The sequence below is a fragment of the Aphelocoma coerulescens genome, chromosome 12, assembly GCF_041296385.1.
Source record: "Aphelocoma coerulescens isolate FSJ_1873_10779 chromosome 12, UR_Acoe_1.0, whole genome shotgun sequence".
Taxonomy (NCBI): Eukaryota; Metazoa; Chordata; class Aves; order Passeriformes; family Corvidae; genus Aphelocoma; species Aphelocoma coerulescens.
The window spans coordinates 8,816,763-8,829,668 of NC_091026.1; the positions used below are offsets into that span (position 1 = coordinate 8,816,763).

At 50.6% G+C, this 12,906-nt stretch overlaps 3 protein-coding genes and 1 pseudogene across 8 annotated transcripts in view; 3 read left to right on the forward strand and 1 right to left on the reverse strand.

Moving 5' to 3' along the window:
* Nucleotides 1-12,906, reverse strand: part of LOC138117707 (dynein axonemal heavy chain 12-like) — a 189,124-nt gene that overhangs the window by 21,721 nt on the left and 154,497 nt on the right. The gene's annotated exons all lie outside the window — the stretch shown is intronic.
* LOC138117386 (nucleolar protein 8-like) lies at nucleotides 10-3,404 on the forward strand. Of its 5 annotated transcripts, none has more exons than XM_069027632.1 (6): nucleotides 10-175; nucleotides 611-800; nucleotides 936-998; nucleotides 1,774-1,852; nucleotides 2,156-2,303; nucleotides 3,179-3,404. In XM_069027632.1, the coding sequence occupies exons 2-6, from the start codon at nucleotides 656-658 to the stop codon at nucleotides 3,317-3,319; spliced, it is 576 nt and encodes a 191-aa protein (XP_068883733.1). In that variant the 5' UTR covers nucleotides 10-175; nucleotides 611-655; the 3' UTR covers nucleotides 3,320-3,404. The 5 variants fall into 5 exon arrangements, 4 of the variants coding, with proteins under 4 accessions (XP_068883733.1, XP_068883732.1, XP_068883731.1 ...); XM_069027631.1 differs by lacking the exon at nucleotides 10-175 and adding an exon at nucleotides 186-212; XR_011154630.1 differs by lacking the exon at nucleotides 10-175 and having other exon boundaries at nucleotides 415-800; nucleotides 2,156-2,288.
* On the forward strand, nucleotides 3,442-6,026 carry LOC138117387 (nucleolar protein 8-like; annotated as a pseudogene).
* On the forward strand, nucleotides 7,856-10,094 carry LOC138117731 (PHD finger protein 7-like). The gene is made up of 8 exons (XM_069028284.1): nucleotides 7,856-7,898; nucleotides 8,215-8,306; nucleotides 8,391-8,492; nucleotides 8,656-8,897; nucleotides 8,974-9,136; nucleotides 9,223-9,329; nucleotides 9,545-9,658; nucleotides 9,809-10,094. Exons 1-8 carry the CDS (start codon nucleotides 7,856-7,858, stop codon nucleotides 10,092-10,094), a joined length of 1,149 nt encoding a protein of 382 aa, XP_068884385.1.

Consider the following 12,906-nt stretch of genomic DNA (forward strand, 5'->3'; position numbering starts at 1 on the left):
TGGTTAGTTACGTTCAAAGCGTCCGCTGTTACACGAGCCAGCCCCTGTGCTCCCACCACACTTAACCGGCCGGAAACAGGAACGCGGCAGACACGAACAGCCGATCAGAATCCAGCGGCCCCAGGAGGCGGAACCCTTTTTTCGAGTGCGGCTGGGGAGAGTTGCGAGGGGGAAGGTAAGCTGGTGGCGCTGCGGGCTTGCGCATGGCGGCGGTGAGGCAGGGCCGGAGCCGCCTGCGGGGCTGGCGGGGCTCCTCAGTCCGGGGCTCCCTCGGCATCTCCCGGGAGGGGAGAGTTGGGCTGTGGGCGGCTCGCGTTCCCTCCATAGGGAACCCTTGGGTTATACTGCAAAGAGCCGTTTGCACTTACTCTCGCGCATTTGGTTATATGGTTCATGGTTTAAAAAAAACCCCAACGCCTGAACCCCGGTTTCCTGCAGCAGCGCGGGATTTGCTGTCGCTGCGCTGGAGCAGAGCGTGTTGCCTACTGCAAATCAATGAGTGCTCTGCTTATAGGGTTCTTCACGGCTTTCTAATGCGCTGATTTGCCCCTGATTCGTTGTTCTAATCACGTTAACTTCTGTGTCATTGATCTGTTTTGCCTCCTTGCAGAGAAACAGAGCGTGTGTTCTGGGTGTCACACCTTGACTTCGGAGCATGGAGAAGGAACAGGTTCCAAACGTTTGTATATTGGAGGGCTTGGCCATACGGTTTCCAAGGCTGAACTGGAAGAAAGATTTGGCAAATTTGAGCGTGTTTTGGAGGCAGAGATCATTACCAGAAAAGATGATCTGGCTAACAGGTTTTTTTCCTCTTTTAAAAATTAATTCCTTTTCTATTTGGCATGTGAAATGGAATTTCTGCTTCAGACACAGGTCAGTTTTAAAGGAAACCTTGAAACTACGTGGAAATTAACTTAATGTTTGTCATTCAACAGGGAACCCTACGAAAACTTTTGCCTACATCAGTGTCAACATTTCTGATGCAGATCTGAGAAAGTGTAAGTACTTTTTTGTATTTTGGCTACTTACGTTTTTGAGGCAGGTTACAGTGCTGATAATTCATCTCATGTTGTCACATCCAGCTGTGGTCACAGTAGAGCCTTTTTCATTCTGTTGTCAGGTTGATTCTCTTTTCTTTAAGCTGCAGTTTTATGGAAGCTGCTTTGCTGGCATTTTTCAGAAATTGCTGTGAGCAGATTGAAAAGATTCCTTGTGACTGAAGTAGGTGATTTGGGAGTTTCAGAGACTTGTAGAAGGGTCTGGCTTGGAAGGGGCCTTAAAGATTATCTCGTTCCACCCCCTGCCATGGGCAGGGATGCCTTCCACTATCCCAGGTTGCTCCCTGTTCAACCTGGCCTTAAACATTTCCAGGGATGGGGCAGCCACAGCTTCTCTGGACAATCTCTTTGTTTGCTGTAAGCCTTTCATGAAAAGAAAATGTACTTCAAATGCTTCTATCAGGTCTATAAACCATTGAAATTGACTTATGTAAGAGGAGAGAAGAGCTGATGCAAGCTTCTGTTGTAATGTGCCCCTGTGTGTGGGGAATGCTGCCATGAGGCACTTCTGAAGCGAGCACTTCAGTTTTGGATGGAGACCTGGTTTAAGATTCGGTATTGGCCCTTTCAGATGCAACCCTAACCCAAGTGAGCAGTGAGGTATAAGGTCATGCTGGGGGAGCCTCAGGTTGTCATAGAAGGAGGCGTAGTGAGGTCTGTGGTGTGCTTTTTGTTAACATAGAAAAGACTCATTTCTCATCTCTTTGTTTTGCAGGCATGTCAATTTTAAATAAAACAAAATGGAAAGGGGGGACCCTGCAAATTGAGTTGGCCAAAGAAAGCTTTTTGCACAGGTAGAAACCAATCTTTCCAAATGTATGCTGTTGCTAAAATTACCTTTTTTCTGCTTATCTGATAATATTATGGCTGTACTTCCATTTTCTACGCTGTTATTCTTTCAGTTTTTGTAGACTCGGGTGGGCTGTTGATGTGTGTTTTATGCTGCAACATGTTTTGCATCATTATTCTCTTGAAGGTGATGAGTGTTAATTCTCTGAGTAGTGAGTGGTTGCTGTTCTGTGGGAGGGGATCACTGCCAGCTCCAATTCTGCATCTGGGCAGACCTTTTTCCATGTGTGATGTACTTTCTGGTACAGGCTGGCCACAGAGAGGGAGGAAGCAAAGCTGCAGAAAGAAAAACCACAGAGAAATGACCAAATGTGTCTGTTGGAATCACTGAAAAAGACTGGAGTTGTGGATTTCCACATGAGAGCAGTACCAGGTACAGAGGTGCGAGATCATAAGGTATGGTGGGGTAGATGCATAAGAGAAGTAAAACTACGAAAAGCAAGCTCATTGCATCTAAATTCGTGCCAAATTTATGCTTATAAAGAAACTTCATTATTCAGGGTGACAGTCCAAGCTGTGAAAAGCATTCTGAGGAAATACCTCACGTGTAGACCTGGAGAAGGGTCCTGTCGTTCTTTGCAGTGACTGGAAACAATAACGATCATTCTGTCCTCTCTTGCATGTGAAATGAGGAAATGTTTCGTTCCTCATTTATATTGGGAATATCTCTGTGTCACCCTTAAAAGCTTGTTAAGGGAATGTGTGACTGATTGCTATACACCACATAACTTTTGGTGGCTGGGTTGGGCTTCAACACAGGATCAGGGTCTGCACATGCTTACAAAATTAAGAATAAAGTCATTGGACATCCAGATTTAGGCAACAAAACTTATATTTACTACAAAGTTTACAAAACTGTTTGCTAAAGCATAGAATGGTTTCGGAGGGATTTTTAATTTTTTTTTTGTGGGAAAGGAGGAAAAAGCAAAATAATAGTGATTCTGTCTTTGTAGGTACCACTGTTTATTCATAAACCAGAGCCCTATGTTAAAAACAGCACTTGTAAAGCAATTTAGTTCTTTATTATCACTCTTTATTTGTAGGTTGTTGAAATTTAGTTTTTTGGTTGGCTTTGGTTTGTTTGGTTTTTTGAGAAGGAGGCTGGCCAAGTTGCATGGTAGGGCTCACTAGAGAGAATAAACAAAAAAGAATCCATCACATGTAATTCTTTATTAATGTTTTTGTTATTTAGAATAAACATTTGTTTTATTCCAGAATTCCTTCCACTTTGTCTTTTTTTTTTAACACTGATTGTTTTTCTTTTCTTTTAGAAATGGGTTTCTGGAAAATTTGGCAGAGTCTTGCCTATCCTGCACCTCAGGAATCAACAAAAATATAAAATATCCTTTTCTAATTGTTTGGGCTTGGACACAATTCCCTTCCTTTTGTCATATGGAAAAACAGTTGCTTAACAGTCTTAATTTTTACTTCTCTGTCAGGCTTAATTTACTGAATCCCCCAAGTAAATCCTGCACTAAGTTTGTGTGACTTGTTTTACACTGCAAGTCAGTTGTTTAAAGGCTTATGGTCATGACACAAAAAAGAATTCTTTGCTGTCCTTTCCTGCAGAATTCAGCCTGTTCATAAAGCCCTCAGTCTAAATTTCATCCTGCAGTTAAAAAAAAAAAGCATCTGTCCTGAAGATGTTCTGGCTGATATTTTAGCAGGGGAGGAGGATGCTGTTGAGGAAAGCTCCAAGGGACAAAATAATTCACATTTGAAATATCAGCCCTTCAGAGGAATGGGGTCCCTTTGTGTAAAAGAGTTAAATAAGGACAGCACTGGGTTAAAGAGGAAGTCTGTAGAAAGCTTGGGACTTGAAGCTTGTACATCTTACTGTGCGGAGGAGTCATCCAAAAATCAGCCAAAGAACCATCCATCATGTTCAATTGAAGTCAGCAGCAAAAAGAGACACAAAATGCCTTGTGAACAGCACAAGGAACTGTCAGCTGCTGTCTCCTCAGCAGCTGGCTCCAGGCCTCATTTGCAAGGGAAGAACAAAGGTGTGAGTTCTCTACAAGACCAAAACTCAGAGCATGGAGCTGCTGCTGCCAGTACTGATCAGAGTGATGGGAGCAGTGACACGGACAGTGATGCTGCAGGGGCTCAGGAACACATTAAACAGCAGCTGAAGAGCCCAAAACTGCTTTCCAAAACATTTAAGAGGAATACAAGCAAAAAAAATCCAGAATGTGAAGGTAATAAAGGTGGGAATGGGAAGACAAGCCTTCTGGAAGATAAGGAGCTTTGTCTTCATGCTGCTGCCTCAAAAGAGCCCAGTACAATAGAGAAATAGCTCCAGGACAACCAGAGGAGGCTGGCAGCTCTGGAAGGGAGACACAGAGAGAGAGAATTAATTACAGAAGAAACTCATTCAAGGAGCTCTTTCTAATTTGGTAATTATACTCACAACTTCTGCCTCAATACAAGGTACTACCACAGTACAAGGAAGAGGGTAATTAATACACGTGGAGCAAGATGCTTTAAAATCAGTCTGGAATTTCTGATGACATTGCCAGTTTTCTTTTGAGAGTATACAAAAGGCTGCATACCCCATCCCTGGGATACCTGTAGAGTTGCAAGAGGAATAGCAGATTCCTCTTTTTGTGTCATGGAAATGTCTTTCAGAGAATCATGTCTGAGGGCAGCAAGTATTTGATGTGTTTGACTTCAGTTGAGTCCTAGGATAAGCAGCCAGCAGGAAAGCACAAACACATAATATTCGATTCCGAGGAGGAAAATTAAGCTGAAGTGGATGAGATGTTGAAAAAAGACGCAAGTTCAGGAGATGCAGAAGTAAGTGTTACTGGGAAAAGTTTAGTGTGACATAATCAGAAAGTTGAATTTTTAAACCAAACTATCTCATGTTGTAACACCTGAGTTACCCTTTGCATGGATATTTTGCCCGTGGTAAAACCAACAGTCGTAACTGTAAAACAGAATTGTACAAGGTGTGTGCACAAGGTAAGATGTCTTTCTGCTGTCATCATTAAGAATGTTGAGTATTCTTATCAGCCACATACGCAGCCTGTGTGGTTCTTTGCCCTCATGAATCTTGGTTTTTCTCTTCTGAATCCAGTGAATTTTGTATTTAAAAACAAAGAAAACAACCACAAAAGAAAACATACACAGCCCTAAAACATTCCACATCCACAAAAGGATGGCTTGTTACATGTGATAGAACACAGTTTTAGGACAGGCTTAAAGGATGTTTGTTTCTTGAGACTTACTAGGTAACTCTGATGCAATGTACTGATGTGTTCATACAGTTACTGTCCTGTGTGCTTCCAGCCTGTCTGATTTACAGCGTGTGTTAAAATGGAGATCTCAGTCGTCCGCAGCCATCAGTTTTGCGGGGAGATGTAGGCTCCCGGTGTTGAGCTTTTACTGGAACAGCTGCTATTTCACTGCAATCTAGATTTCAGCGCCTTCAGGAGAACTGCTGCTGCCTTTCATTCTTCGTAGTACACGAGGCTGGAACACAGAACATTTCTGTTGGAGCCCACGTGTGGTGGTGGGGGGAAGGGAATAGGAAGGACGCGAAGGATAGGGCTGCTGACTTTATTGCTGTGTTGCTCATGAGTGTTCCAAGCAGCAGCATAATCAGACGTGCTTAACCCTTTTAATTGGTTCTTTGTTTTGTGCAGAAGGCCCAAGGTTATTTTGTAGATCAACAGAGCCCAGTGAAGAAAAAGAGGGTTGGGAAGACAGACGTAGATTATTGCTTGAGGTGAGTAGGTAACGTCTGTTCCCTGGTAACTGTGGCTGAAAGCTGAGCATGAGGAGGGAACACGGCTATGAATCTGCATGAGAAATTAATTCAGGACCTGGACAAGAGCCTGAAACTTTGTAATTACCAGAGAACAAAAGTGGTTTAGTATACTGGTTGTGATGTCACTCAGGTAAACCACTAAATCTCTGTATGTTACAGGACCAGCTACTTAACTGCATGTAAAGAAAGTGTTCAAGAGAAACAGTGAATTTAGAGACTTCTCCTAAGAGTGGATTCAGAGACTTCTCCTAATAATACATTAGATTTTCACTATTTTCTGGAATGCCGAAAGAAGCATAAGGACGCCAAAAGAAAAAAAGTGAAAGTAAAGCAATAAACGTTTTTTTATGATGAGAAGCGTGTCATGTTTCTTCCTTGAAGAAGCTGCCAAGCAGTGTTACTTTGGAAATCCTTTGCAAGATCTGATAGGAAAAACTCTTGGCAAACCCCGTTAGGCAGCGTTTGTGAGCTGGGGCTGATGGCCTCAGCTTCTGGGGAGGCACGGGAAGGCTCCAGTCCTGACTGGCTGGTCAGGCTGGGGCCATTGAGCTCTGGCTCATCCCTGGGGGCTCCAAGGGAAAGCAGGAAGGTCAAGGGCCCCCCAGGCCAGGGCCAGGGCCAGGGCCAGGGCCAGGCCAGAGCAGTGCCCTCAGCCCTCCAGGAGCAGACGGGCGCTGCCAAGCCCAGCCTGGGCACTGATCCCAGCCCAGCGACACCCGGGTGCTTTGCCTCATACCCGTGCCCAGACCAGCACAGCTGTCACACTCCCAGCTGGCTTTGCTGTTTCTCAGGCCGGAGCAGTGCCTGTGAGTGACCTCAGCAGTGCAGGAGCAGCACAGGAGCAGATCCCAGGGCCTGGGGAAGAAGGAGGTTCATGGCGCTGAGGACAAAGTGTCCAGAGCTCAGGATTGTCCGGCTGAGCTCTTCTGCCTCCTTCTGCTTCCAGCCCTTGCCGAGACACGGGATCACTACAGAGCTCTGGGTGCCACTTCCCAACTTAGCCCTCTTCCTCTGCCTCCTCCCTGCCTCCTGGATAAAGGCACTCCCTGGCATTGCACCAGCTGTGCCTCCCTCCTAGTTCAGTGAAGGCATCCTTGTCCTCCCAAGGTGCCTCTCCCATGGAGACAGGAAAATTGATGAACTCCCGCTGCCCCGGCATCAAGCAGGTGCAGGGGGTCGCTGCTTGTCACCCCTTGCTTTCCAGGGGTCTCGCTGATTGTTCTAGAAGCCATTGATCTGGATTTTCCAGGAGCATGTTTGCAAAGACATGAATGAGAAAAGGCCAAAAGAACGGTTTGTGCTTCTCTTCCAGTTGTTTTTTTCAATATATTTATTTGCTAGTAGGAAAGCATGGACCAAACTGGCAAAAGTGCCTTTCATGTGGGAAAAGCATCCCTCCTGCATTTGACTTTGGAGTCGAGGACTGTTTCAAGCTCTCCCAGTCAGATGCACACAGAAAACTCCCACTGAATTCTCTGGGTTTCCATCAGAGTCAGTGTAAAAAGTTGGGCAGCCGACTGCCAGGGCCAGGAGCCCTGGAGTGGCACTGCCTGAACAGCCCCTTTCTGCCAACAGTGCCACGCTCGATGGCTGCCCCAGGGCCTGGCAGTTGACCCTGCACTTGCTGCAGGAACCCCTGCCCTGGTTCCGCTGTGACCGAAGGCTCGGACCCATCTCAGAACCTCGGTTCCCAAGGGGGCAGCCTCAAATGGGTGGTGTGGGACTGAGGCCATCGCTGCCCCCATTTTGGGTGCACGTTGCTGATGTCAGAGTGGCCATTGTGACCTGTGTGACCAAGGCCACAAGAGGGAAGGCTGGGCTCAGGCCGTGTGTCAGTGTTGCCTGACAACGGGAGGAGAAGGTAGGACAGGGACGGGGCTGCCCAGGGACCAGAGGAGCCCCACACCTCGGGGCTCTGGGCCTGTGCTGCAGGCTCACCTGCCTCTCCCTTCCCAGAGGCAGCGGAGGAACATCCAGAGGAGACAGCAGTGTTCCTCGACGCTGTGACGGGAGGAAAAGGAGGACAGGAGCAGGGCTCACCAGGGAGTAGTGCCCTCGTGGCTCTGGGCCTGTTCTGCAAACGCCCCACACTCTTCTTTCTCCCATAGAGAGAGAGGACGAGCACCTGGAGGAGACCGCAGTGCTCCTGCCCAGGGACTCACTGCTGGCTGGAACCATGGCCAACAGGGAACAGGAGGCCCCTGATGCCAGAGAGCCAGGTGAGGGCAAAGCAGCCCTCCCGCAGCCTGGCGCAGGGGCTGTCGGGGCAGCCAGCGTGGGGCCCGGAGCGGAGGCAGGGGGAGGCAGGAGCTGCCCAGCCCTGCTGGGCCTGGGAGCCTCCTTCCTCCCCAAGGGGGGCCCAGCTGGGCCGGGGGCAGCTGTTGGGACGTCCGTGCCCGAGCTCTCCCCTGCTCCCCAAGGCCTCCAGGCCTGCCCATCAGCCAGGCAGGCAGGGCCAGAGCAGCCCTTGGGGCCGATGCTGCGGGCTAAGAGCCCCGCAGAGGTGCCCGGTGCCATTGGCTCTGTCCCCTGCAGCATGCCTGCTGTGCCGCCGCACAGAGGCTGACCCGGACATCTGCGGCGACAAACGGGAGAAGCACGGGCTCTGTGCCCACGTCTTCTGCCTGGTGAGTTGCACCGGGCCTCCCTCCAGCATTGCAATGGGCAGCCCCTGCCACTCCCTCCTCATCAGCTCCTCGCCTTTTCCGCAGTATTTTGCCAGCCTCCTTTCTCGACAAGACAATGATCGGACAGGACTCATGGGCTTTCGCCCTCGCGATATCCGTCTTGCAGTCAGCCGAGCGGCTCAGAAGGTGAGAGCCTGACAAGAGCAGGGAGATTTGTGCCAGGCGAGGTTTGCCAGAGCTTAGCCCAGACCCCACGAAAGAAAGGCCCGCCCTCCCCACCAGCTGTGGGACAAAAGTCTGGCTCCCAGCGGCTCCACAGAGCCTCTGGCACAGGAGCCTCTTCCTCCAGGCGGGTCTGTGGGCTGAGACCCAGCAGAGGCCACAGTCCTGCGCCCTGCCCGGGGCCGTGGGACTGCCTGGCGAGGCCCCGAGGCTGCCGCTGATGGGGCTGCTTGGCTCTTTCCAGCACTGCTGCGTCTGTGGGGAGACTGGGGCCACCATCATGTGCTGTCAGGAAGACTGCGACAGATGGTTCCACCTGCCCTGTGCCAAGGACGGTGCCTGTGTCACACAGTATATTGCACAGTACAGGTACCTCCTCTCCCCTTCTGGTCACCCCTGCAGAAGGACCCAGCATTTCTCACTTTGCCCATTCCTTTTCCCCCAGCGCCTACTGCCCCGAGCACCGCCCAGATCTGAAGCTGGAGGTGACTCCGGAGCCGGAAACCAAATGCCCCATCTGCATGGAGACCGTGGACGATAGAGAGACTTATGGCACCATGGTGTGCCCAGCGTGCAAAAGGGCCTGGTTCCACAGGGACTGCATCCAGGTAGGAGCCATTCCCGCAGCCCCGGGGCACAGCAGGTGCTCAGCAGCACCAGGGCCTCACTCACACTGCTGCTGTTTGCCCTGCAGGGACAGGCCTTGCGCGCTGGTCTTTTCTGCCTCCACTGCCCCCTCTGCAGAGACGTTAGAGCATTTCTTCCCCGAATGTTCATCATGGGGATCCGAATCCCCTTCAGGTTGGTGTCCTTCTGCCTGGCTCACAACACAGGAAGGGGCAGGCGCTGTGCCGTGCCAGGGCCTGCCCCAGCAGTCCTGGCCCTGCCCTGTCCCGGGAGTCTGGGCTTCAGCTTCACGCACGACTTGCAAAAGCACTGGAGGAAGAGCAGGGACAGCCTGTACCTCCAGGATGGCGGAGCAGCACAAGCTCATCAGCTTTTCCTTTCTCCATCAGACAGCCAACATGGGAGGACAACGATTCCTTTGCTGAATTAGGAGAGAGGCACAGCCAGTGCAATGCCGGAGAGTGCCGTTATCCAGGAGGCAGGCAGGAGGCAGAGGAAGAGGGGTAAGTCGGGAAGCTGCACCCCAGGGTCTGCAGCGAACCTGTGTCTCGGCAAGGGCTCGAAGCAGAAGGAACCAGAAGAAGAGCTCAGCCAGATAATCCCGAGCTGGGGAGACTTTGCCTTCAGTGCCATGAACCTGTTTGCTTTCTCAGGCCCTGGGAACTGCTCCTGTGCTCCTCCTGCGCTGCTGAAGGCACCCACAGGCGCTGCTCCGGCCTGAGAAACAGCACAGCCAGCTGGGAGTGCGACAGCTGTGCTGGTCTGGGCACGGGTATGAGGCAAAGCACCCGGGTGTCGCTGGGCTGGGATCAGTGCCCGGGCTGGGCTTGGCAGCGCCCGTCCGCTCCTGGAGGGCTGAGGGCACCGCTCCGGCCTGGCCTGGCCCTGGCCCGGCAGGCCCTTGACCTTCCTGCTTCCCTTTTCAGCCTCCAGCCATGAGCCAGAGTTCAATGGCCCCAGCCTGACCAGCCAGTCAGGACTGGAGCCTTCCCATGGCTCCCCAGAAGCCGAGGCCATCAGCCACAGCTCTGGCAGCCCGGTGCCATCAGGTCTGTCTCCTCCATCTCCATCTCCATCTCCATCTCCAGAGAGCAGAAAACGCAGCAGCACCCAACATGCAGCATTGGAGCCGCTGCTGGAATCTTCCTTGCTGGAGAGCAGCAGCCCCGGCACAGAAAGTGAGGCAACATCAGGGTCATCAGACAGCAGCTGCCCAGACCCTGAGGACGGCAGCCGTCCTAAAAGTCCTGGACCTGACCGCAGCCAAAGTTGCTCTCGCCAGCAACACTGGGCCCCGAATCCACCTGTCCGGTCGAGACGTTGCCGAGACAGGAGCCAAAGGACAGGACCAAATGCTGAGAGGCCCAGGCGCGGGGGGACACCATCAGGGACATCCCCCAGGTGCAGCCGCTCTCGCCAGCAAGGTCCGGCCCCAAATCCACCTGTCCGGTCGAGGAGTCGCCGAGACAGGAGCCACAGGACAGGACCAAGGGCTGAGAGGCCCAGGCGCAGGGAGACATCATCAGGGACATTCCCCCGACGCAGCCGCTCTCGGCAACAAGGTCCGGCCCCAAATCCACCTGTCCGGTCGAGGAGTCGCCGAGACAGGAGCCACAGGACAGGACCAAGGGCTGAGAGGCCCAGGCGCAGGGAGACATCATCAGGGACATCCCCCCGACGCAGCCGCTCCTGCCAGCAAGGTCCGGCCCCAAATCCACCTGTCCGGTCGAGGAGTCGCCGAGACAAGAGCCACAGGACAGGGCCAAGGGCTGAGAGGCCCAGGCGCAGGGAGACATCATCAGGGACATCCCCCAGACGCAGCCGCTCCCGCCAGCAAGGTCTGGCCTCAAATCCACCTGTCCGGTCGAGGAATCGCCGTGACGGGGGCCGCAGGACAGCAGCAAGGGCTGAGAGGCCCAGGCGGAGGGAGACATCATCGGGGACATCCACCAGGAGCAACCGCTCCCGCCAGCGACGTCGCACCTCAACTCAGACCTCGAAAAGCAGCATGTAGTGTCATCTTTTCTTTCTAGTCCGTCTGTTCTCTGCCAGAAGTGAAGGTGAGGAAGGTCAATACAGGGACCTTGAGATTTGCAGGTCTCTGAGAAAAGCATATTAGCTCTTGACATTGCTATTGGCAGGAAAGAAATCTGTGCTAAATACCTGGATTTCCATGTTACCACGTATTAAGTGAAAAGTCACTTAAGGGTGTGGCTAATTAAAAAAGGACACTTGTTCCTGCCTTTAGAGTCAAACCTCAGATGTTTCCCCACTGCTTCCCCTTGATAGTGAACCACGCCTTAATGGGCTTGGCTACATTTAGGGAGACAAAAGAGCAAGGAGGCTCTTAGGGAAGCTGTCTTTGAAAAGGACATGTGCTGTGTTGCTATCCTTGAACAATCTGATTTCAGGAAAGCCAAAAGGAAGAAGAAAGAAGAGAGCGAGACACTGCCTCAAGTGTCTGAAGACATCGATCGTGATATTGCTGCTGATTTAAGAGACTTGTTTGGACTTTCAAAGAACAAACCAGAAAAAACAGAGGACTATTGCTGCTGATTTAAAAGACTTGTTTGGACTTTCAAAGAACAAACCAGAAAACACTGAGGACATACTCCGGGACAAAGAGGATGCGCAGGACTCTGCCCCAGCTGACCATCTGGGACCTTTGCCTGCGAACGACGTAGCTCAGGAGTCGAGCACTTTCACTTTTCCTTCTTTGGAGACACACAGGAGTCGGGCATGAAAGAAGGTAACAGCAGAACCCTTCTAAGGGGGCCATTTCTAGGAAGAGCTTATGGCAGGCACTGCAGAGAATACGCTGTAAAGAGGGTCAGGATCCAGGGGATTTTCAGCGGCAGAAGCCAGTAATTAGGCAGAAGCCTTTTGATCTTCATTTCTACTTGCCAGGCTTGTGGTAGATTAACGAGAGGTAACTCGTGCTTGCATCTCAGGAGTTTTGAAAGGCGTGCTTTGAGAAGGCAGTGGGGTCTTTGCAGAGTGGTGAAAAAGCTTGTTGTCATCCCCTAAATTTCTCAAACAGGGAAAAAGGAGACACACCAGTCACGGCAAGTTTCACAGAACCCAACAACATTTCAAAGAAAATGTGTGTTAATGTAGAGTGAAGAGCAAAATCCTGGAGCTGACCCCAAGATTCAAGAACATTTTATTAGTTACTGAATTCTGTTCTTGGACCTTTAGAAAATGGAAACTGAATGACACATGATCATTGGCGAGTCCTAACCTCAGATAAAATGAGGCCTTATGAAATTAAGATGAAACAATATTAGATCAAGTCACAGTCCTGTAGGAAAGAAAAGAAACTGTGTGAAGCTATCCAAAAGATTAAAAACCCCAATGCAACAACACAAGGCAACAAGCCCCCCCACACACTTCTGCTGAATTCAGAAGGTAGGTAGTGTCTTCTGAATGCAGCGATAGGGGTTTAAGAATACGTAGGGGATGCCTAGAACAAAGTGGAAAATACTGGAGCAGAGATTTAGCTCAGAAAATCTGAGGGGAGAAGATTCTGTCCTCCTTAAATCTGCCTTCTCCAAGAGAAGTATTTCACTTGAGAGGGGGAATTTCTCCTGGCAAGTACAGGAATAACCCAGTTTGGGCTTTTTTTCTTTTTTGGTGCTGTTATTGCAGAGCCTTACGTACTTGGACCAATAAAACCGGTAAAAGCCACATGGCAAGAGGATCCACGTTTCCAAGACAGCAGTTCCGAGGGTGATGATGAGCCCGAGACATC

Excerpts from the sequence above, each read along its gene's own strand:
- LOC138117386 (XM_069027632.1), top strand. The coding sequence starts at position 656 with ATGGAGAAGGAACAGGTTCCAAACGTTTGTATATTGGAGGGCTTGGCC. Across the intron at positions 999-1,773 it reads TGATGCAGATCTGAGAAAGT|GCATGTCAATTTTAAATAAA; the intron begins GTAAGTACTTTT and ends TTTGTTTTGCAG. Across the intron at positions 1,853-2,155 it reads AAAGAAAGCTTTTTGCACAG|GCTGGCCACAGAGAGGGAGG; the intron begins GTAGAAACCAAT and ends TTTCTGGTACAG.
- LOC138117731 (XM_069028284.1), top strand. The coding sequence starts at position 7,856 with ATGGCCAACAGGGAACAGGAGGCCCCTGATGCCAGAGAGCCAG. Across the intron at positions 8,493-8,655 it reads TCAGCCGAGCGGCTCAGAAG|GCGGGTCTGTGGGCTGAGAC; the intron begins GTGAGAGCCTGA and ends CTCTTCCTCCAG. Across the intron at positions 8,898-8,973 it reads CAGTATATTGCACAGTACAG|CGCCTACTGCCCCGAGCACC; the intron begins GTACCTCCTCTC and ends CTTTTCCCCCAG.